At 38.4% G+C, this 26,018-nt stretch overlaps 1 protein-coding gene across 3 annotated transcripts in view; it reads left to right on the top strand.

Annotated features, from left to right (window-relative positions):
• nup58 (nucleoporin 58) overlaps positions 1 to 26,018 on the top strand; it is a 129,615-nt gene that overhangs the window by 84,114 nt on the left and 19,483 nt on the right. For all 3 annotated transcript variants that reach the window (XM_051926391.1, XM_051926389.1, XM_051926390.1), the window contains 2 exons: positions 8,282 to 8,364; positions 16,291 to 16,492. In XM_051926391.1, coding sequence (XP_051782351.1) covers positions 8,282 to 8,364; positions 16,291 to 16,492 — 285 coding nt within the window. The remainder of the gene's footprint in view (positions 1 to 8,281; positions 8,365 to 16,290; positions 16,493 to 26,018) is intronic.

Raw genomic sequence — 26,018 nt, 5'->3', positions numbered from 1 at the left:
GTCAGGACCTACAGAGAATGCAGTTTGTTGTGTTTTTGTGAAACTTGGTTAACAACTAACATCCCAGATGCTAACGTGGAGCTACCTGGGTTTAGCACAGTTAGAGCGGACAGAGACGCAAATACCTGCAGGAAGCAGAAAGGAGGAGGACTCGCTGTCTATGTGAATACAAGATGGTGCAACTCTGGACATGTAAACGTAAAAATCTCCTCTTGCTGCAGGGACATCGAACTGTTGGCCGTAAGTTTGCATCCCTATTACTTGCCCATAGAGTTTGGACATGTCATTGTTGTTATTGTTTCCATCCCTCCTCGGGTGGATGTGGAGATAGCAAGTGACATCATCCATTCTGCTGTTGCTAAACTGCAAACGCTGCACCCCGAGGCGCTTGTGCTAATAGCTGGAGACTTTAACCATGTGACACTGGACAAAACATTACCTGCCTTCTCCCAGTATGTGGATTGTAACACCCGGGGAAATAGGACTATTGACCTCCTGTATGCAAACGTTAATGACTCGTACAGTGCCACCCCGCTTCCTGTGCTTGGGAAAGCAGATCATAACCTGGTTCTGCTTCAGCCTCACTACAAACCAAGAGTGAGGGAGCTACCTACAACCACGTGCTCATTCAGGAAGTGGTGCTCTGAGGCAGATCAGGCTCTGAGAGACTGCTTTGGAACTACAGACTGGGATATTCTGCAGGGATCATATAGTGAGAACATTGAGGAGGTTGTTGACTGCACTACTGACTACATCAACTTCAGTATGGACATTGTAATTCCAGTAAGAACAGTACGCTGCTATGCTAACAACAAGCCATGGATTACAAGTAACATCAAGGGCCTTTTGAACCAGAAGAAAAGGGCTTTTAAAGGCGGTGATCAGTATGAGCTCAAGCGCGTGCAGAAGGAACTCCGAGTCCAGCTCAGGGTGGTGAAGGAGCAATGCAGGAGAAAGCTGGATCAGAAGTTGCAGAATAACAGCATGAAGGAAGTGTCGGATTGGATGAAGATCATCACTGGCTGCAGCTCGAAGTGGGGTGCCACCATCGAGAGACACGTGGAGAGAGCAAACCAGATGAACCACTCCTTTAACAGGTTTGACCACCCTAACCCACTCTTACATCGGAGTACTGCACCCTCCACCCATCCTTCTACTGATACCAGCATAGGAGAGAGTTCCCCCCCCTTCCACCCACCCACAATTACAGCAGCCCAGGTAAGTAGAGAGCTGAGGAGACTTCATGCCAGCAAAGCAGTGGGTCCAGATGGAGTATCGCCACAACTGTTGAAGGCCTGTGCGCTGAAGCTGGGGAGTCCTCTACAGCACATCTTCAACCTGAGCCTGGAACAGGGGAGAATCCCGAGGCTTTGGAAAACATCTTGCATCACCCCAGTCCCAAAGGTATTGTGTCCTAGTGAGCTGAATGACTTCTGGCCTGTTGCTCTGACGTCGCATGTGATGACCATGGAGCGGCTGCTGCTTCACCACCTGAGGCCACAGGTATGCCACGCCCTTGACCCTCTGCAGTTTGCATACCAGGAGAAGGTAGGAGCGGAGGATGCCATCATCTACATGCTACAACCAATCCCTCTCCCACTTGGACAGAGGCAGTGGTGCTGTAAGAATTATGTTTCTGGACTTCTCTAGCGCCTTCAACACCATCCAACCTCTGCTCCTTAGGGACAAGCTGACAGAGATGGGAGTAGATTCATACCTGGTGGCATGGATTGTGGACTATCTTACAGACAGACCTCGGTATGTGCATCTTGGGAACTGCAGGTCTGACATTGTGCTCAGCAACACAGGGGCACCGCAGGGGACTGTACTTTCTCCGGTCCTGTTCAGCCTATATACATCGGACTTCCAATACAACTCGAAGTCCTGCCATGTGCAAAAGTTTGCTGATGACACTGCAATCGTGTGCTGCATTAGGAGTGGGCAGGAGGAGGAGTATAGGAACCTAATCAAGGACTTTGTTAAATGGTGCGACTCAAACCACCTACACCTGAACACCAGCAAAACCAAGGAGCTAGTGGTGGATTTTAGGAGGCCCAGGCCCCTCCTGGACCCCGTGATCATCAGAGGTGACTGTGTGCAGAGGGTGCAGACCTATAAATACCTGAGAGTGCAGCTGGATGATAAATTGGACTGGACTGCCAATACTGATGCTCTGTGCAAGAGAGGACAGAGCCGACTATACTTCCTTAGAAGGCTGGCATCCTTCAACATCTGCAATAAGATGCTGCAGATGTTCTATCAGACAGTTGTGGCGAGTGCCCTCTTCTATGTAGTGGTGTGCTGGGGAGGCAGCATAAAGGACGCCTCACACCTGGACAAACTGATGAGGTAGGCAGACTCTATTGTAGGCATGGAGCTGGACAGTTTGACATCTGTGGCAGAGCGACAGATGCTGAGCAGGCTCCTGTCAATCATGGAGAATCCACTGCATCCACTAAATAGTGTCATCTCCAGACAGAGGAGCAGCTTCAGCGACAGACTGCTGTCAATGTCCTGTTCCATTGACAGACTGAGGAGATCGTTCCTCCCCCACATTATGCGACTCTTCAATTCCACCCGGGGGGGGGGGTTAACGTTATACAAAGTTATTGTCTGTTTTACCTGCATTTTTATCACTAATATTGTTTTTTATCAGTATGCTGCTGCTGGAGTATGTGAATTTCCCCTTGGGATTAATAAAGTGTCTGTCTGTCTGTCCTTACTTCCTCCTTGCTAATCCGTTGCACTTCCTGATTCACTATCTCCACATCATCCAACCTTCTCTCTCTCTCTCTCTCTCTTCATTCATCAACCTCTCAAAGTACTCTTTCCATCTACTCAACATGCTCACCTCGCGTGTGAATGTTTCCATTTTTATCCTTTATCACCCTAACCTGCTGCACATCTTTCTCAGCTCGGTCCCTCTGTCTAGCCAGTCGGTACATGTCCTTTTCTCCCTCCTTAGTGTCCAACCTCTCATATACCTCATCATATTCCTATTCTTTAGCCTTCGCCACCTCTCTCTTCACCTTGTGCCTTATCTCCTTGTACTCTTTTATACTTTCCACATCTCTCTGACTATCCCACTTCTTCTTTGCCATCCTCTTCCTCTGTATACTCTCCTGTACTTCCCCATTCCACCACCAGGTTTCCTTTTCCTCCTTCCTCTGTCCAGATGTAGCACCAAGCACCCTTCTTGCTGTCACCCTTACTACATCTGCTGTAGTTGCCCAACTGTCTGGTAACTCTTCAGTGCCTGTCTTACCTCCTCCCTAAACTCAACCTTGCAGTCTTCCCTTTTCAACTTCTACCATTTGATCTTTTGCTCTGCCCTCACTCTCTTCCTCTTCTTGATCTCCAACGTCATCCTATAGACCACCATCCTATGCTGCTTAACTACACTTTCCCCTGCCACCACTTTTCAGTCTTCAATCTCCTTCAGATTGAGTCTTCTGCAAAGGATGTAATCTATCTGTGTGCATCTTCTTCCACTTTTGTACGTCACCCTATGTTCCTCCCTCTTCCTAAAATAGGTATTCACCACAGCCGTGTCCATCCTTTTGGCAAAATCCACTATCCTCTGACCTTCTTCATTCCTCTCTTAACACCATTCCTACCCATCACCTCCTCGTCTCCTCTGTTCCCTTCACCAACATGTCCATTGAAATCGGCTCCAGTCTTCACTTTCTGTCTCTTGGGTACACAGTTCATCACTTCATCCAACTCACTCAAAAATCTTCATTCTCCTCCATTGCTCACCTAACTTGTGGTGCATATGTACTAACAACATTCATCATCATACCTTCAGTTTCCATCTTCATAATCATTACTGTCTGACACTCTTTTTACCTCCAAAACACTCTTGACATACTGTTCCTTCAGAATAACCCCTACCCCATTTCTCCTCCCATCCACACCATGATAGAACAATTTGAATCCATCTCCAATCCACCTGGCCTTACTCCCCTTCCATTTAGTCTCTTGCACGCACAATATATCAACCTTCCTTCTCTCCATCATATCTGCTAACTCTCTCCCCATACCAGTCATACTGCCAACATTCAAAGTTCCTACCCTCAGTTCCACTCTCTTTACCTTCCTCTTCTCCTCCTGCCTCCGGACACGTTCCCCCCCCTCTTCTTCTCCTTCTTCGGCCAACAGTAGCCCAATTTCCGCCAGCACCCTGTTGGCTAACAGTATTGGTGGCGGTCGTTGTTAACCCGGGGCTCGACTGATCCGTTATGGAAATTTGTATTGTTGTCCGCATATTGATTTGGCAAAATTTTACGCTGGATGCCCTTCCTGACGTAGCCTTCCCCATTTATCCGGGCTTGGGACCAGCATGAAGAAACACACTGGCTTGTGCATCCCCTGTGGCTGGGTTAGTGTTGTTCTTTGTATCTTTGTCAAAATAAACATACGTTTAATTCTGACTACATATGGAGTTTGTCCATTGTTTTTGAAATTCTATCAGTTATTTAATTCAGTTTCAGAGTGAATGGGACAGAGATGCAAAACAATACATTTAAGGCAGAAGAAATGCGGTTAAAAAAACTGCTTTGAGTACATTTGTAGATCAATGTGCAAAGCCATGAGACAATAGAAAAAAACTACATTGTAAAGGCGTCTAGGTATAAGTTTTACTAATGAAGATAAGCTAACCATTCAAAATTATGAAAGGCTGATTATGGATGTGAATCGCAAAAACAGATCATTAAAATACTGCAGCTTTGTATAGCACATCTGGAATAACACAATGCCAAAATTAGTGCAGGTAAAACAAGCAATGTTACCTTTTGAACAGGATGTTTTTTTTACCAGTACAGGCACATTGTAAGATACAGTTAGGTCCATAAATATTTGGACAGAGACAACTTTTTTCTAATTTTGGTTCTGTACATTACTACAATGAATTTTAAATGGAACAAGTCAGATGCAGTTGAAGTGCAGACTTTCAGCTTTAATTCAGTGGGGTGAACAAAACGGTTGCATAAAAATGTGAGGCAACTAAAGCATTTTTTAACACAATCCCTTCATTTCAGGGGCTCAAAAGTAATTGGACAGTTGACTCAAAGGCTATTTCATGGGCAGGTGTGGGCAAGTCCGTCGTTATGTCATTATCAATTAAGCAGATAAAAGGCCTGGAGTTGATTTGAGGTGTGGTGCTTGCATGTGGAAGATTTTGCTGTGAACAGACAACATGCGGTCAAAGGAGCTCTCCATGCAGGTGAAAGAAGCCATCCTTAAGCTACGAAAACAGAAAAAACCCATCCGAGAAATTGCTACAATATTACGAGTGGCAAAATCTACAGTTTGGGTACATCCTGAGAAAGAAAGCAAGCACTGGTGAACTCAGCAACGCAAAAAGACCTGGACGTCCACAGAAGACAACAGTGGTGGATGATCGCAGAATCATTTCCATGGTGAAGAGAAAACCCCTTCACAACAGCCAACCAAGTGAACAACACTCTCCAGGGGGTAGGCGTATCCATATCCGAGTCTACCATAAAGAGAAGACTGCATGAAAGTAAATACAGAGGGTGCACTGCAAGGTGCAAGCCACTCATAAACCTCAAGAATAGAAAGGCTAGATTGGACTTTGCTAAAGAACATCTAAAAAAGCCAGCAGAGTTCTGGAAAAACATTCTTTAGAAAGATGAAACCAAGATCAACCTCTACCAGAATGATGGCAAGAAAAAAGTATGGAGAAGGCGTGGAACAGCTCATTGTCCAAAGCATACCACATCATCTGTAAAACCCAGTGGAGGCAGTGTGATGGCTTGGGCGTGCATGGCTGCCAGTGGCACTGGGACACTAGTGTTTATTGATGATGTGACACAGGACAGAAGTTGCCAAATGAATTCTGAGGTGTTCAGAAACACTGTCTGCTCAAATCCAGCTAAATGCAGTCAAATTGATTGGGTGGTGTTTCATGATACAGATGGACAATGACCCATAACATACAGCCAAAGCAACCCAGGAGTTTATTAAAGCAAAGAAGTGGAAAATTCTTGAATGGCCAAGTCAGTCACCTGATCTTAACCCAATTGAGCATGCATTTCACTTGTTGAAGACTCAACTTCAGACAGAAAGGCCCACAAACAAACAGCAACTGAAAGCCGCTGCAGTAAAGGCCTGGCAGAGCATTAAAAAGGAGGAAACCCAACATCTGATGATGTCCATGAGTTCAAGACTTCAGGCTGTCATTCCCAGCAAAGGGTTTTCAACCAAGTATTAGAAATGAACATTTTATTTCCAGTTATTTAATTTGTCCAATTACTTTTGAGCCCCTGAAATGTAGGGATTGTGTTAAAAAATGCTTTAGTTGCCTCACATTTTTATGCAATCGTTTTGTTCACCCCACTGAATTAAAGCTGAAAGTCTGCACTTCAAATGCATCTGAGTTGTTTCATATAAAATTCATTGTGGTAATGTACAGAAATTATGGACCTAACTGTACATAAGGTAGTCCATGATGATCATTTTGTCTTTTATAAATGTTTAGCAGGAATCTCCTCAAGCTAATAAAACCCCCCTCCCCCCATTTGCTGTTCCAGGAGGCGAGACCTTCACTACTAATTAAATTCAGTGAGGCAAGCAGAGCTTGACAGCCATACTTAAGAGTAAAACAGGCAGGTGCTGGAGTATCCTCAATTTTTTTGCTGTTAGGTACTCTATTATTATGATAGATGATGATCAGAAAAAGAACTGGAAGCTTGTCATAGGTATCCACAGAAATGCTGAATTCCCACAGTTTTACCGGAATATTGGAAATAAAGCATGTAAAGACTAGGGGGAAAATGGAAAAGAAACTAATCATTTAATAAAAAAGTAAAACATTTACTTTTAACTTTTTTTTTTTTATAGACCTTACTGCATGCTCTGTAAGCAAAGGTGCTTTCAGTTTTGTCTTTTTTTGGATCAAACTACCATTATTTTATGTGTCATTGTTCTGTCTTTAAATATTTTTCTTTCTAATAAGCTACTGTATATCACATTAAAGAGTTCGAAAAAAAACATTGTTATTTGCGTGCCCTTTTCTCTACTTTTTTGTTGGGAAAATTAGAAAAAATATATTTTGGTCATAAATTTAGGAAAAGGAAAACAGTATAAGGTAACTCCAGTGAGCTATTTTAGTGCAGATATTGATCACAAATTTGGTTTACTTTTATGCTATGTCGTTATTACATGTCACAAATCTAATAAAATGCCCATAAGTTATCAGGAAAATACAAGAATAAAATGCTTTACATGTTTACATGTAACATACATAAAGCTGGCTTTTAAGCTATCAAGCCTATTATTGTCTAAGCAGTGAGGGCAAGCTCTCATTTATTATTTTTCTAGTTATAAATGTGAGCTGGTGTTCTACTAACAAGCTTACTCACTCTTCACACTCAGTCAAGCAGTGTCCAATTTAATTAAAGGACAAAATGAAAAGGTCTGAACTCATTAAACAATCTTCTTTTAATTCTTACTGAAGACGTGTCTCTCTTTTCTCCCACTTAAAGTACAGCTGGTCAACATTTACGTCTATTGTTACTCTTCATACACAGGATGATTTCCTGTTCTCAGTTTATTACTCCGCTTTCTTTAAGAAGCCAAAGTTCCTTTCTTCTCTTCTAAAATCTGATTGTTGGCACTCTGTTTACAGAAAGTTCAGACAACTAAACACCTGCACTTCCTCATTTATGTTAATACTTTGTGTTAAGTATTGCTACAACTGAATAACCTTAAAGCTTAGAAAAGAAGATTCTTAAAAAAAAGTTGTTTTTTTTTAAAGGTTTGATCCTTTATGGATCACCAGTCAAGTCATATGGAGTGAAAATAATCCCAATTTAGATTTGCAGCCAATCAATCAAAGCACCACAAGTATAAGGATTTTTTGAGCAGCAACACTTGGCAGTTTTAATCAGGGTAAAATGGAGGATATCAAAACAGTTAAACATTGCTTTGTGGAGATTAAATAGTATTTACATAAAGCCTGTTTATTCTTCGTGAGTGTGATGTCATATTAGCAAAATACTTCTTTGGGATCAAGCATTTCATTGGGTGGGTCAGTAAGACTTGTTTCTGATTAAGTTTTAGTGATTTTCTTAGCAATTTTATTTTGAAGACATTTAGCTGGAGATTTTTTGTTTGACTACTTTTTGTTAATTGATGTTTCTTTCTTTAGAAAATCACATGAATGGTGGTCTGAATTTCACATTTGATATTTCTTAAATTAAGAGTATCTGTCAAAAATGTTGTGTTTACATCTCTAATGTCTCATTTTTTGCAGATCTATCTTTGGCAATGCAGAAACTTTATGAGACATTCGTTGCTTTAGCAGCTCAACTTCATGCAGTGCATGAAAATGTAAAGGTGAGTTGTGGAGGTCTGTTTTACTGTACTTTGAAATAAACACCATTTTTAAGCTGTTGTCGAAACAATTATTTACTTAAAAAGAAATTTGTCTTGTTTTAATAATTAGGTTTTATTTATAGAAAATATTTTTTGTTTGTCCAGCCTGGTAATCATTAATTGAAAATATATTTTAATTACTAATATCTTGAAAATTTTTTAAATTAGAGATTCACCACTCCCATGTACTTCTACATGGTTTTGAGTCAATCTTTGTACTTTTTATAAGTACATAACGAGTAACTTACCAGAAAGCTAGGAGGCAGAATATTTAAAGAGGTACTGGGCACAAAATCCAAAATGTTTATATTTAAAATTAAAAAAAAAAAAAAAAACTTCAGAAAGTTCATTGACTGGAATCTTGTTTTTAAAGACAGGAAACTTGTGTGTTAGTGGTAAAACATACAACAGTTGTTCTTGGGTGAAACAATGATACCAACTGTCTAAAACAATCCCCATTAAACCTATTGCATTCACATATCAGTCAGAAAATCAGGCAGAAAATTTGTTTCCATCAGATTGGTCACATATTCATTTAAAGTTACAATAAATTATTTTTTTTGCATCCCTTAAATATTTAAAATTCAAAGTTAATAATTATGTATTGTTCTTGAAACATTGTATTTGAAAAATGGAGGACGTATACTTGGCTAAGCCTTGTTCATGTTTTATTTTCACACCCTTTTTGTAAAAGCTTCTTGAACCACTCATGAAGTATGTAGATCATGTTAGGTCATATAACATAGAGTCACATGAAAAAGTTCCTCTTAATTCTTTGGATGGCTGCCGAGCATGGACAGCCTGCTTCAAATCATCCCAAAGATTTTCGATGAGATTCAGGTCAGGGGACTGTGATGGCCATTCCAGAACATTGTACTTCTTCCACTGCATGAATGCCTTTGTAGCTTTCAAACTGTGTTTTGGGTCATTGTCTTGTTGGAATATCCAACCCCTGCATAACTTCAACTTTGTGACTGCTTGAACATTATCCTGAAGAATTTGTTGATATTGGTTTGAATTCATCTGACCCTTGACTTTAACAAGGGTCCCTGAACTAGCCACACAGCCCCACAGCATGATGGAACCTCCACCAAATTTGACAGTAGGTAGCAGGTGTTTTTCTTGGAATGCTGTGTTCTTCTTCTACCATGCAAAGCGCTTTTTGTTATGACCAATAACTCAATTTTTGTCTCATCAGTCCAAAGCACTTTGTTCCAGAATGAATCTAGCTTGTCTAAATGAGCATTTGCATACAACAAGCGACTCTGTTTGTGGTGTGAGTGCAGAAAGGGCTTCTTTCTTGTCACCCTGCCATACAGATGTTCTTTGTGCAAATTGCGCTGAATTGTAGAACGATGTACAGATACACCATCTGCAGCAAGATGTTCTTGCAGGTTTTTGGAGGTGATCTGTGGGTTGTCTGTAACCATTCTCACAATCCTGCGCATATGCCAGACCTGGGTTTAACAGCAGTTGTGCTTGTGGCCTTCCATTTCCTGATTACATTCCTTACAGTTTAAACTTCTGAGATAGCTTTTTGTAGCCTTCCCCAAAACCATGATACTGAACAATCTTTGTTTTCAGATCTTTTGAGAGTTGCTTTGAGGATCCCATGCTGTCACTCTTCAGAGGAGAGTCAAAGGGAAGCACAACTTGCAATTGACCACCTTAAATGCAAAGAATTATTATTATTATTATTAATTACCTTTTCATAGACAGGTGTGTCCAATCATGAGAAGTTCAAGGCTTAACAAGCTAATCCAACCAATTCGGTGTTGCAAGTAATCAGTATTGAGCAGTTGCATGCATTCAAATCAGTAAAATTACAAGGGTACCCACATTTTTCCACAGCCAGTTTTTCACATTTGATTTAATTTCATACAACTAAATACTGCTTCACTAAAAATCTTTGTTCAGAAACACCCCAGTACTCAGATATTCCTAGGATATGAAAGACATATCACAGTTATCTTTTTTTTGTTGAAAGTAAATTATTATGCAGGCTGATAGGGGTTCCCAAACCTTTTCATTTGACTGTAAATAACATTGGAGAAAAAAATATTTGTTGTGTTTAGTCCCCCCACTTCCAGCTGAGCAGAAGTATTATGATAAATGGTTGAAAGGTGATTCTAGTTGCTTCACATATTTAAGATTCCATTAAATTTCAACACGAGTTTTATTTTTGGGTATAGTTGTTGGAGTTTGCATTTGGAGTCTGGCGTTGAAATCAAATGTACAAAATCAGTTGAATATTAGAGAATTGACTGACGGAAGTAATTTTGAAAATTAGATAAAAGCAAACACCAATCAGAACCATTGATGATTTGGGCATTTTAAAAATCGGTAGTATGGAATATTTTTTAAAAAGAAACCATTGCAGGTGTAAGCAATTTGCAATAAGCAGGCTATCCCAGGAAGTCCACAGCAGCTGATGATAGAAGTATTGTTAGAGGTGTGAAGAGAAATCCAAAATAACATCCAAAGAAGTAAGTCTGTCCACAGGTTGCTGGGATGAAAGGGTTGGTATTTACCATATGCAGAATAATTAATGAAAAGAAATACAGAGGCTACACTACATGATGCAAACCTCTTATCAGTGCCAAGAATATGCAGTACAGATTGGAGTTCTCAAAGAATTCCAAAGATGAGCCATAACATTCTGTGCCAAAGTTTAATGGACAGATACAGTAAAGATAATCTTTTACCAGGGTTATAGGAAGGGAAAAATGTGGAGAAAATGAGGAACTGCAAATGATCCTTAGCATACCAGTTAATTTGTGAAACATGGGCAAACGTTCCTGCTTCCAGAACTGGCTTGCTAATGTTTATTGATGATGTAAATGATGATGGTAGCAGGGGGATGAATTCTGAGATATACAGAAGCATCTTGTCTTCTCAAATCCAATAATATGCCTCTAAGCTTACTGGATGGAGGTTTAAAATACAGTTAGACTGGGACCTCAAACATTGTGCACTCCTAAACATGAAATTCATCACAAAGGAAAAAGTGGAAAATTCTAGACTGACCATGTCAGTCTCCTGCTTTAAACCCAACTGAAAATGCATTTCACCTATTAATGAAGCCAAAGTCAGAAAAGCCCCAAAACAAGCATGAACTGAAAGTGGCTTTCAAAAATGAAGGGCAAAGCATGCCTAACGAATTTGTAGAGTGCGGTAATGTCATTGGGTCACAGCCTTATGGCAGTTTTTGTATATAAAGTGTATGCAAACATATACTGTACTAACTTCAACCAAATTTACTTCAGAATAATTTGTTCCAATACTTCTGTTCACTTGGAATTTGGAGATATTTTCTTCCAAAATTGTTTATATTGTATGTAAAACATTGGCCAGAAATAAGATTGTCTTCTATAGTTTTGTCTCATATTAATCCTTTAATGTAAAATATCCAGTTCTTATATTTGGCATGGTAAACAAAGCTAGTAATAGGATAATGGTTGATTCAGTATCTTTCTGCTTGTAACGAGATTATAAATGTCTTGCTCAAATTGTGCCTGTGTTTCTAAAAAACACTGGAAATATCAAAGACAAAGGACAAAATCCAACCCTTCCCAAATGTATACATTTTGCTTCTTAAAACACAGTGGCATGGGCAAAAATGGTCTTAAAATTACATGGAAGTATTATTTATAACTTACATGAATTGCAAGTATTATTGCCCTAAAGTTCAGCTTTGACACTCAAATCCTATCCAGTGTTGGTCCTTATTTTTTCCTTTGCTCTCCATCTTATTCCTTTGTGTACTCACTACAGGTGCTGGTCATAAAATTAGAATATCATGACAAAGTTGATTTATTTCAGTAATTCCATTCAAAAAGTGAAACTTGTATATTAGATTCATTCATTACACACAGACTGATGTATTTCAAATGTTTATTTCTTTTAATGTTGATGATTATAACTGACAACTAATGAAACTCCCAAATTCAGTATCTTGGAAAATTAGAATATCAATTAAGACCAATGCAAAAAAAGGATTTTTAGAAATGTTGGCCAACTGAAAGGTATGAACATGAAAAGTATGAGCATGTACAGCACTCAATATTTAGTTGGGGCTCCTTTGGCCTGGATTACTGCAGCAATGCGGCATGGCATAGAGTCGATCAGTCTGTGGCACTGCTCAGGTATTATGAGAGCCCATGTTGCTCTGATAGTGGCCTTCAGCTCTTCTGAATTGTTGGGTCTGGCGTATTGCATCTTCCTCTTCACAATACCCCATAGATTTTCTATGGGGTTAAGGTCAGGCGAGTTTGCTGGCCAATCAAGAACAGGGATACCATGGTCCTTAAACCAGGTACTGGTAGCTTTGGCACTCTGTGCAGGTGCCAGGTCCTGTTGGAAAATGAAATCATGCTTCTTGCTGCTGACGAACTTTATGGAGATGCAGAAGTGCTCAAAAACTTCCTGGTAGACAGCTGTGTTGTCCTTGGACCTCAGAAAACACAGTGGACCAACACCAGCAGATGACATGGCACCCCAAACCATCACTGACTGTGGAAACTGTACACTGGACCTCAAGCAATGTGGATTCTGTGCCTCTCCTCTCTTCCTCCAGACTCTGGGACCTTGATTTCCAAAAGAAATGCAAATTTTACTTTGATCAGAGAACATAACTTTGGACCACTCAGCAGCAGTCCAAAGGTGAGACGCTTCTGATGCTGTCTCTTGTTCAAGAGTGGCTTGACACAAGGAATGTGACAGCTGAAACCCATGTCTTGCATACGTCTGTGCGTGGTGGTTCTTGAAGCACTGACTCCAGCTGCAGTCCACTCTTTGTGAATCTCCCCCACATTTTTGAATGGGTTTTGTTTCACAATCCTCTCCAGGGTGGGGTGCGGTTATCCCTATTGCTTGTACACTTTTTTCTACCACATCTTGTCCTTCCCTTCGCCTCTCTATTAATGTGCTTGGACACAGAGCTCTGTGAACAGCCAGCCTCTTTAGCAATGACCTTTTGTGTCTTGCCCTCCTTGTGCAAGGTGTCAGTGGTCGTCTTTTGGACAACTGTCAAGTCAGCAGTCTTCCCCATGATTGTGTAGCCTACAGAACTAGACTGAGAGACCATTTAAAGGCTTTTGCAGGTGTTTTGAGTTAATTAGCTGATTAGAGTGTGGCACCAGGCGTCTTCAATATTGAACCTTTTCACAATATTCTAATTTTCCGAGATACTGAATTTGGGACTTTCATTAGTTGTCAGTTATAATCATCAAAATTAAAAGAAATAAACATTTGAAATACATCAGTCTGTGTGTAATGAATGAATCTAATATACAAGTTTCACTTTTTGAATGGAATTACTGAAATAAATCAACTTTGTCATGATATTCTAATTTTATGACCAGCACCTGTATATGAACGCTTTGACCATGGAAGATATATTGGCTTGAAATAGAAGCATGCTGATAGATAGATAGATAGATACTTTATAAAATACCTCAGATGTATTAGTGTTTTCTGAGATTTCCCTTACAATAGCATGTTAGCTGCCTTCATAAACCATCATCTGTTTTGCATGGTTTTTTTTTTAATTTTTCTTTTTTTTTTCAAAAATGTAATGTCTATAATTTTTTGTTTTGTCAGAGATGCACTTTATCACTTGTTCACATTGCACTGTTTGTTTAAATAAAATGTCTTTTATTGTGCATATTTTCTGGTTTATTTATAAGTCCGCATAAGTCCAGGTATGGAGTTTTATCCATAAACACAGATGAGTGAATTGTGATGTGTCAATCTTCCCACCTTTACCTCTATTGTTTACTAAGGAGCATATTAGCTATAATTGCACTGTAGCTTCAGCCTTTTATGTCTCATTTGCCTTGTTGTCTCCCCTGCTTATCATTAGTTGTTTTTTAGATTACAATTAAGGAAGCAAATTCCACAGAGACATGTGAATAAGAAAATGTAAAAGAAAAATGAAGCACTTTAAACTACAGCAGAAATACAGATTTCTAAATTTCCTACATATGTAACTGTTACATTGCTGCCTTATTCTGAATACAGAGTAAGAGAAAAAGAGAAACTAATTAGAAAGTGAGCTCAGTAAGAGGAAATTAAGTCTGATGAAACTGGTTGGAACAAAAACCTGCAGCCACAGTGGGCCCAATTTTGAGCTTGTATGCTTTGTTGTATTATTTTATTAAGCTGTGATATTCATATTACTTTTCACAACTTCTTTCCATTTTACTGTTGGTCTGAGGTGGCACTTCATTATGTAAGTATTGTAAATAAACTGCTTTTCATTTGACATCTGATTTTTTTTTTTTTTTTTTGTAAGTGATTCCAGGGGTGGGGTTAACAAAGTAGTATTTTAGGCTTGCTCTTACACTGGATGTTTAAAAAGGGTTTTGGGATATACCCACTAACAAACCTCATACATTATGTAAGTGCATGGTGCAGTTGCTCATTAACCGCTAAGATTCATCATTTTCAGGAAATACGGCCTTGGTTTTGATGGTGCGGCCATATTTGCCATCATGCCTGTCTAACCTCTGTGCCTTCAGGGTCATTCAGCTTGATTGGCTATCTCACCACATCTTGAGTAACAACATGTTCTCTTTGGATTGCTTGCTTGTGTAACCACTCCCTGTATTTGTCCATTAGTGACAATTGTACTTCTAAAAATTCAGCTACTACATCTAATAGGTGCAGTTTTCAGTACAGTCTCTTCAGAATCCTCATGCTAATTACAATTCTGTGTTAACTGGCCCAAAAGAGATAGAATTTCACTATTACTGAAACCACCTCTGAAAGAAATTTGCCCTATCTCTTTGAGCACCATTGTCAGTTTTCTTCTGTTTCCGCAGATCACAAGGTAATGGATTACTTGATCACCTTTTATCTTGATTTTTTCTAATTTTATCACAAAATTAACAAACAGAAAAGTCCAAATTTTGCCTTTAATTTCTGAATTTTGACTTTAATCTTGTTAATTTTGTGAATCACAAGATAGAGGTGTGTTTTCTTAAATCTTTTCCTGATGTGTGTGGTGTTTCCACTCTCCTTCCCTTTGGTACTAATATACTTCTGTGCAGTTGGCTATATGTGGTCTGCTAAATTTTTCACATTAGCTAACTGGCCCTCATTGTCAAACTGTAAATACCACTAAATTATGTTAAATGTTTCTATTATGTCAATAAATATGTTTTGACATTTTTTTTTTTTTTAGCAAAAATGTAAAGAAGCTGAATTTATACATCGACTAATGGGTATTTAATGTGTGCTATTGATAAGACTAAATAATTGCATTCATCATTCTGATAATATAAAATGATGTTTTGTATATTTTGCTAAATGGCCTTATCTTTTTATAAAATGAGCCCGGATTTAAGTCATTGCAATGAGAATAGCCCCACAATAATTCCTACTCTGCTGTGAACAGTAATATGTGTTTGTTATTAACGGCTTATACATTAAAAAATGAATTTCTTCAAGATACAAATATAGTCTGTGTATTTTAAAATTTGCTTGTGTTTTAAAATAATAACAATTGAAATGAACCATTTAACAAAAAAAGATGAATTTTTATTCACGCCCGCAATATAATAGACAATATGGACAATACAATAAAGCAAAAGGACCTTTTTATATGCAGGAAAAAAGTTATGTTTAATTTTTCTCTCCTTATCTCCTGCTTTCATTTTTCTTCTCATGCCCCAACTCCCCACCAGTGCTTGGTTTTTGAAAACTTGTTTGCACTGATTGCTACCTGTTATCTTACTTTAATCACAAATTGTCATTTTCAGATTTTGCTGAAAATCTTCAGTCACACATAATGAATTTTCAGAAGAGAAAAAAGAAGTGAACTCATACTCGAGCTTTCACATGTTTCTTTAACCTAGCTATCTTTATTCTTCTTTTTTGTTTTAGATTTTAAAGCATCAATATCTTGGCTACAGAAAAGCTTTTTTGGAAGATACTACTGATGTATTTGAATCGAAAAGGGCAACCAATAAGAAATGGTCAGGATCTCCTCGGGTCACTACTGGACCAGCTCCATTCAGCAGTATTCCCAATGCAGCAGCTGTTGCCATGGCTGCAACTCTAACACAGCAGCAGCAGCCTGCTACAGGTCTGAATGCATTCAAGTTCTAGATCCGGTAGTGTTTTGAACAGATCAAAGAATGCAAAGTAATTGTTACTTTTGGTATAATCTGCCTTTATCTAGCTTTATTCCTTTCTTTTACAATTAACTTATTTATTTAATGATAGCTTTTAGCAAAAGCAAAGCTAGTCCAGCACTGGATTTGAGTGGCTGTTGTATTAATGCTTTACTTATTTATTGGTTTGTTTAAAAATGTTCAATTATAGGTTTGTTAATTATTCTGCTAGTTGTTTCTACATGGAAAGGATAATTAGATACTAGATCTAGCAATAATTTAATACTACATTCTGAAACATAGATGCTATTGCTGTAAATCCCCACAAATGTGATCATTTTAGTTTTATTTCATGACTATGCATATAATAGCTTGTGTAGCATTTACGTACTGGATTTTACACCATTGGGCAACCATATTTTATTTATTAATAATAAGGACGAGACAGTGTAAGATCTGTTTATTACTTCATTTGAAATATTAAAACTACTTGAAATCGAAGATTCTGAGGCCAAGGATGCTACATTTTATTATTTACCAAATGCTAGTTCTCTAATATTATAAATATTCTGACAATTGTTTATATAGTCTTTCAACTCTTAACAATATTTATTTAATAAAGTAATATAAGTAATAAGTACATATTCTTTTCAGTTTTTTTTAATACTCAGCTTATGGGTAATGTTTTAGATTTAAAGTATAGGCTGATTAGCTAAATTTGTATAGCTTGTGCCAAATTTTTGAGAACCAGCCGTTCTTTAAACTTGTTTAACAATAGAGCTATTTATGCCAGAAATCAAAAACTTTACTATTTGGAAGCTTTTTAATATTTTTCATGACTGAGTTGTTTAATTGCATAGTTGCTACTATTTAATCAAAATTTCCACATGAATGTTGTGCTGCAATATCTGTTTTGACTGATGACATGAAGGTTTCCTACTATATTGTAAGTGGTTCTGAGTGTTTGTATTTTTCTTTTTCTTTGCATTGTGTAAGTTTTTTACACCTGTGGTACACCTCCTAGTTATAGAATGGTTTTCATTTTTTTTTTTTTTTACTTTCATTTACAAACCAGCATATGAATGGCCTTCACTTTGTAGTTATAAAATGGTATTAATTCTCTCTTACTTTCATTTAAATCAAAACATTTGAATGAGATGTCTTGTATGTTGTACTGCATCAGATCCCATTAGGAATTTACCAGGTCATGTTTTTTCATTTTTATCTAAGAATAAGTACATTAGTGCTTTAAAGCAAGTCATTGAGATAGTTGCGTTCACTACAAATATATAACTTCATTTGTAAAGTAGGCATCCTATTTAAACAGGAAATCCCAGTAAACAGTTGTCATTGAGATATGTTAAATGTTCGTAGTAATTGCGGAGTTCTTATATATATAAAAAAAAAAAAACTTTATTAATCATCACGTCAGCAAAAAAACTATGATAAAGTTTCAGAAGAGCTATATCTTTACTTTATAACTCTCCTCTTACTATTGGTATTCATCTTATAAACCTAGCAGATTATTACAAATATCAGTTTATACAGACAATAATGTTGCAAATAAGATTGAAGTGCTTTTATATTTGTATTCTGTGTGTTAGGGTTTTGGGGGCTTGTGGCAAAGTTGTTGGTGCTGCTTCTTCATTACCTAGCTAAAACTCTTGGCAAAGTTTGCACATTTCCCTGTGTGGGTATGTTTGTTCTATGAGTTTTCTACTTTAACATTCCAAAGGACTGCAGTAAGTTAAATGGGGACTCGAACTTGGTTCTCTATGAATATAAAAGTTTCCCATTTGACGAGCTTTTGTTCTACAGTACATCCCCAAAATTCACAGGGGTTACGTTCCTAGAGCACCCACAGATTTTGGATGTGGTTAAACAAATGCCAATTTTTAAAGTTTAAACCCTAAATATGCCCCCAAAACACTTTAATTTCAAACTCAGCTTAATACAGTACCTAAAAATAAAGAATGTAAAGGTAAACCCATATACAGTAGTGTACTGTATTACAATGTCTCCCGCAGTGCTAAAATGTAAAATACTGATGTTACCGCTATATGTACTTCATGCAAGCTCATTTTCACTGCCAGAAGCCTTAGAAGGTGCAGGGCATTTCGACTGCATCTTGGGGCTTTAACCCTTAAACTGCCATTTACTTGGGGGTTAATGCATCCAAATATTTTTTGCTGCACTTTTTATGTAAATGTCACAGTTCACAAAGAAAAAGTGAAATTTTAATGGAACACATTTTTTTTCATGAAAAAAGCATCACAATTACTGCACCACTGATCATTTTACACACTGCTAATGAACTTTAAAAACTATTTTAAAACACTACTGGAACAATATGTACAAGGTGCAACTGATGCCATTGATGAAATTCAGTAAATCACTGAGCCAACTGCGCTTGAGTTGGCTGCAGGCTAGTCTAGTGCAGTGGCTCAATCCCAGGGACAGTGTGGCTGCAGGGTGTCACGCTTGGGTCACAGAATTGCACAGAAACATAGGAGATTGTAGAACTTCATTCAAACACTTCAAACAAACATGTCTCTTTCAGAAGTAAAACAAGCTCAGTATGCAGTTCTCGATTAAAGAATAGACAAAACATAATAGGGGAGCACAATGGGAGTGGAAGCCCCAACAGGAGCAGAAAATGTCTAGGGGAGAAGAGAGAAACAAAGCAATTGGCAAAATAGGACAGGTGCTGTTCAGGCTTTTAAGTAAGCATAGCACGAGAAGCATATCATGTGACAGAGCAGCTACAAGTAAGCCCAGCAAGTAAGGGAGCAATGTGAAGGTAGTCTATCAGCGTTTTTAAGAGGGGGTTTTTGAGGAGCGTCCATGTCTTCTAGGGGTGTGTTCAGCCAACCTGCTCACAAGGGTCTGGCAGTGGTCATGAGCTGGCTGCTCAACGAATGTACGGCACTGACTGATCAGCTCCTGCGTGCTCACAGATGGCGCTGGGAAATGACTATAACCTTTTGTGGCGGTTTAAGGGTTAAGAGGAACAAAACAGAAAACACAAGAACACTCAGCTGGAGATGCATCAGTCAATCAGCAACAAGAAGAAATGAATAACGCTGTAGTGGTCTGGTGCCGCTAAGATTTACACCGTTGAGAAGAGGGCAGTTTACTTTTATGTTGGAGATTCCAGGGACGCAGCCAGCCTTGGCCCGACCCGCACACACTCACAGACAGAGACAAAAACAAAGCAAACCGGTAATCAAACAGCAAATAAAGAATGTAATGAAAACAAATGAAATAAATGAAAACGATACCACCCCTGTGCCCCTTACGGTGATTACACATTAAATACAACAAAGCACAAACAAAACACACACAGTAAATCATGAAAAAGTTAATGAAAAATGGCAACGGATGAAATATAATGATGAAAATAGATAGTCCAGAGGTCCGCATGTTGAATGGGAATGTAAAGATAGACCTACCGCCAGTTCCTGAAATGATAAAGACTGGTTCAGGAGCTCTCCTTTCTTTGCAGGATGGTCATGAATCCACTTACAGTCCTCATGTACACAGGCAGACGATCCAGACTCCAACCACAAAATGATCCAGGACAAAACGATTAAGTACAGGTAACCCAACAGAAGGCTGATAGGAACTTAAAACACAAATTACAAAAACTTTTTTTTTTTTTTTTTTTGCTTTTGTTCACCTTCCCCCTTTTTAAAAGCCGCGCTGACATCCTTTGAGCTCAACAGCAGAAAACCAATCGGAGCCACTGCAAGGACTGCTGGGAGTTGCAGTTTCAAATTCTATTGGCTACTTGCACCATCCCAAGCCGTGCTTTCCTCTAACGGTTGCTTCCTGTTCTCTCTACAGTACAGTATTGCCACAAAAAAGCCATAAAAACTGCGGAGGATATTTGCGGTTTCCGCCAACAATTATTATATAGTTTCTAAGCGAATGACTGAGGCCGTGAACTCTGAACCGCGACTTCACAGGGGTCTACTGTATTCTCTGTTTCCTGCTTGGATTAACTCTGACCTTTTAATTCTTAATTACTGAAGTCATTCCATGGACAGTTTTTCATTCCTAGTCAGACTCATACTTTACTTAAAATGCTGTTATTTGCCAGTTTCTACCTTTTTAATAACATTTTTATTTTCAGAGGCATTATAATACAGTAGAGTAGTACAGTAATCTATCACACATTGCTATAAACAAAAGATGAAAAAATGAGTCCTATCAAAATTGCAGTCAGTCCAGTAAATCATTGAAAGTAAGCTTTGCAGATCTTAAACAGCACTAAAAACCCCACACACAGCCTATTTTTATTATGTCTCTCTATTATAAAAAAAATCCTTGTCTTGAAAGCAAAAGTAAGGCTACGATACGTGATCTTCTCAGAAGACATTTAAAAGACACATGAGACCAAAGAGACATGCCACGGTGCGTCTTGTGGGGACAGTAAACATGACATTGTGCCAAGAGATTGACCCAGGACCGTCTTGCGATGACGTAGAACATGAGATTCTTGCAAGACATGCCCTACTTACAATCTATCAAATAAGACAACGGGGCAGCAAAACATTCAGTCTCGTGAAGGATTTGAGCACATACAGATCCATGGTCTCAGCGCATATAAAGCGTATAAGGACAATACGTTATAAATGAAACGACAAATAAGCAAAGAAGAAGGCAGCACAGAGAAAAGATACTGAAAAGTGTTGGAAAGAAAAAAATAATCTAGGTGCAAATTCAGAAAATAAGGCAGGTAATTATCAGCCCGTAACAAGTGGAATTAAAACAAAGCACGTCCAATCGGGCTCAGAATTAAGGCAGAGTAAAAGACAAAGTAGAACTTCATAAAGACGTTCACAAACATTGGCGCTATACACATGCAGAGCAGACTATGAAAGAAGTGCAATTCGAAAAGCTACAAAAAAAAAAATGTATGCGTGATTCAAATGTGGAGAAAGTTAAAGAATATGAAAGTAGGAAAATTAGAAAGTATAAAAAAAGAAAGTAAAGATCTCAGTAGCGCAAACAAACGGAAATTAATACTTGAAAAAGGGAAAATAATCACCACGGATCAGGTGTCATGGGGAGAAAAAAAAGCAGGACAAAGTGAGGTCAGAAATAAAAGACAGAGTAGAAAACACAGTAAAACGTCATAAAGAGGTTACAAAACAAAAGGGCCAAACACATGCAGAGCAGGATAGAGATAATTCAGGGTAGGTTTCTCTGTTTGGAATTTCAGCATAGACAAAGCGATCTACATCATCAGCAGTTATTAATTTTTTTGCAAAGTAAACAATAAATGCATGTGAGGTAAAACACATTTTTGAAATTCTCTGACTTAAACTTCAAAGACTTACAATATTTACATACTTCTAACATATCACCTGTGTCCATATATTCGATCTCTATTTGCCTTTTAGTTATTTGTCAGAGTAATAATTTCTCTTTTTTTTGTGCTAATGCGATGTTTACTTTTTTTTGACACTGTGGTTTTTTTTTTTGCTTTCATATTCTGTATCTTGTATCATGTGTTTTGCGCCTACGTTTTTTTGGGGTCTTTTGAATTCAAGTTTTCATTATCTATAACCTGACAAAGTCATTAAACACATGTCTCACTGACCTCATTTAAAAGATTCAGCACATTTGGACTCGAAAGATTCCAAATATTGTTTTTACAGAAGTTCTGAAATAAAAGTGAAACTAATGAAATAGCAACAATTCAAAAAAAAAAAAAAAAAAAAATCTTAAGTGTGTCCGGAAAACCAAACACGGGGGTTGGCGAGCAAAGCGAGCAGGAGGAGAAGCCCCCTAGTCTATTTAAAAGTTCCATATAGCATTTGTTCACTTTTTTATCTTTGAGCATTAGTTGTCAATTGCACCTATAGTTCACTCTGGTTGTCTCTATTTTAATACATACAAGTAAGCCTGCGATTCGGAAATCCAAGAATGAGAATCAGTTTCTGTTCCGTCCGATATCTGGATGGATGACATATCATGGAGGGTCGGTGCGTCTGTGGAAATGTCATTTAATTACATAAGCATATCTGTACTAAAGCGGTTTCGTTTTGTGGAGACGCGATTCCGTTGCCTTTGCTGACACCGACTGCTGGCAGAGTGGAGCACAGCAAGATTAGTTTACAGGTTGTGGTGTTCGTGTGCCAGCCACTGAGTCTGGGAAGCCGCTGGGTTAGAGTCTGTGACCGTTATGTGATCTATATTACTGGCACAGTGGATTAGAGCAAGTGTAGCTCACAGGTTGTGTTGTTTGGGCGCCACCTACTGACTTTGGGAAGCTGCTGCGTTTGACTCTGGGGCGGGCACCACGGCGCATTACGTTGTGTTATTTGGGCGCCACCTACTGACTCTGGGAAGCCGCCGCGTTTTGGGAAGTCATTGCGTTTGACTCTGGGGCGAGCGCCACCGCGTTTTGGGACGCCGCTCCGTTTGACTGTAGACTCTGGGGCGGGCGCCAGACTGAATGACCATTATGTGATCTACATTACTGACACAGTGGATTAGAGCAAGTCTAGTTTACAGGTTGTGTTGTTTGGGCGCCACCTACTGACTCTGGGAATCTGCCGTGTTTTGGGAAGCTGCTGCGTTTGACTGTACAGGTTGTGTTGTTTGGGCGCCACCTACTGACTCTGGGAAGCCGCCGCGTTTTGGAAAGCCGCTGTGTTTGACTCTGGACTCTGGGGTGGGCGCCACCTACTGACTCTGGGAATCTGCCGCGTTTTGGGAAGCCGCTGCATTTGACTGTACAGGTTGTGTTTGGGCGCTCAGAGGTTGTGTTGTTCGGGCGCCACCTTCTGACTCTGGGAAGCCGCTGCGTTGGACTCTGGGGCGGGCGCCAAGGCCGCAGTGCGCATGCGCCTCGGTGCGTCCACTGTGCATATATTAACTGTGGTTTTAGTAAGAGAGATCATGCAGCATATTTACTCTCCAGGCTGGAGAGACAAAATGAAACCAAGACTTTTTAGTGAGCAAGAAATTCAGAATGTACCATATAGTTATGATAATAAAGTGGGAAAAAATCCAAGCAAATTAAACTAGGTTCAAGAATCTTTAATAATTTCAAAAAAGAAAAGAGCTGATTCACATACAAGTGACAAAGAACATTACAACCATCACTTCTGTGATTATTAATAAAAAATTAAAGGTCAGGAAAACAATTACTTGTAAAAAGTGGATAAACCCATTTAATCATTTTGTGATTTACAACAGAGAAGGCAGAAATAAAGAAACAACATTGAGGTAGAAGTTCAGTTGAAAGAAGGAACTGGTCTAGTCTGACTGTAAATGGAATCCTGCAGCATTAGATGACCAAGGCTGTAATTGAAATGCAGATATACTGTATATACAGTATTTTGGAAGTAAGTCTGTAATACAGTTTGCATATTTGTAGATAGAGATCTACAAAGGAAGAAAACGAGTCGTGTATCATAAAATAGTTTTTTATTCCTAAGCTTTCAACAGCCTATTAGGTGTTATCAACAGAGTAAAATGATTAGACATACAGGAATTAAAGGCAATACGTAGCCGGTGGAGGGTGTCAGTGGATTAATAAGGTGAAGTTCAGAAGGTGTTGGTCTTAGTTTTTTTTTTTTTATTATTTGAATGTTCTTTTTAAGCCAGCATATGGTCATTTCAAGTCTCTGTTAATGACATTTTCATTAGAGAGCCAAGATTCAGCCAGCTCTCAGGCACTCTTAGAACCTCCACCCCCACCCTTCACCTGCTATACTGTATATTGCCTTTGATTCCTGTATGTCTAATCACTTTCCTCTGACAGCTGGTAGGTTGTTAAAAGCTTAGGAATAAAAAACTATTTTTAAATACATGACTCATTTTCTCCCTTTGTGGATCTCTAGCTACAAATATCTATATTTTGTATACTGTGAAGGTAAAATCCAGTATGTTCCTTGGAAAAGGAAAAAACACAAAATTCCCCAGACATTTAATGAACAAGAAAAATATTAACAAAACATTTCATTTTAAACAAATTAAAATGTATGCATTTATTTACAAAAATAGGCACAAAAATACCCGCAAGTGAAATATCTGTCAAAATTAAAAATCATGTCAATAATACATTTCCAGTTTTAAATAGCAGACACTCAAGTATATACTAAAATAATATAACTAAACTAAATATAATAATTAAAATACTGTCTTAAGCATACTCCTTGTGCTGTTTTAAGTTCTGTCAATAACCAAGTAGAAACTAAAATGTTTAATAATGCCTAAGTACTGAAGTGCTCAACTGAAATTGTGGAGCATTACTAGGTTTTTTTTTTTTGGTTTGTTTTTTTCAAATGGCAGGAGTATTCCAGCTTCATTACCTGTAAATCTCTTTGATTTCTCAAAAGTGGTTGGGAGAGTGCTTCTTTATGGACTACCAACAGTCCAGCTGAGTGGAACTGAAATGACTTTCACAAAATCTTCCTACTCAGTATGCAGTTTGAAGCATGTTGCTCACTGTCCAACATACCCTTGGGCTTATAAAATTAGTTAAAGCCAGTTGTAATATACTCACATTCTGCAGGGGAAAAAGTAGAAGTTTATTCATAGTGCAAAAAAACTGAAGAAATGAGTCCCAAGTATATTTTCAGGTGAAGTCTGAAGTTTACATACACTTAAGGTAGATTCTTTAAAAGTCACTTTATAACCCCTCCACAGATTTTATACTAACAAACTTTAAATTTGGTATATATGTAAGACATCTACTATATGCAGGCCAAGGTAATTTTTCCAACAATGTTCACAGACAAATTATTTCACTTTTTATTGACTATATCACAATTCCAGCGGGTCACAAGTTTATATGCACTTTTTCAACCGTGTCTTTAAACAGCTTTGAAAATTTCAGAAAATTATGTCAAGCCTTTAGTCAATTAGGTTCTGATAGCTGATTAGCCTAATTGGACTCAACATGTGGATGTATGTTAAGGCCAGCCATCAAACTTGCTGTCTCTTTGCTTGACATAAAGGCAAAACCAAAAGAAATCTGCCAAGACCTCAGAAAAAAATTATGAACCTAAAGTAATCTGGTTCAACCTTGAATGATTCCCAAATGGCTGAAGGTTCCATGTTCATTTGTATAAATAATAAGTGTAAACACCATGGGACCACAGAGGGAGATGCATTCTGTCTCCTACAGAAGAATAGTAGAACAGTAGCAAAAAACCTTGTGAATATTTCAGAGGAAACCGGTAGACAAGTATGTACTGTACATCTACAGTAAACAAGTCCTATACTGACATAACCGGAAAGGCTGCTCAGCAAGGAAGAAGCCACTGCTGTAAAGCCACCATAAAAAAAAAAGCCAGACTGCAGTTTGCAGTGGCACATGGGGACAAAGATATTACCTTCTGCAGAAATGTCATCTGGTCTGCTGAATCCAAAATCAAACTTTTTGGCCATAATGAGAGCATTGCTTGTTTGGAGGAAAAATGGTAAGGCTTGAAAGCCAACGAACATCATCCCAACCATTAAGCTTGGGAATGGGAG

The sequence above is a fragment of the Erpetoichthys calabaricus genome, chromosome 4, assembly GCF_900747795.2.
Source record: "Erpetoichthys calabaricus chromosome 4, fErpCal1.3, whole genome shotgun sequence".
Classification (NCBI taxonomy): Eukaryota; Metazoa; Chordata; class Cladistia; order Polypteriformes; family Polypteridae; genus Erpetoichthys; species Erpetoichthys calabaricus.
The sequence above is the reverse complement of the archived record's forward strand: the minus strand, read 5'-3'. Positions and strand labels throughout refer to the sequence as shown.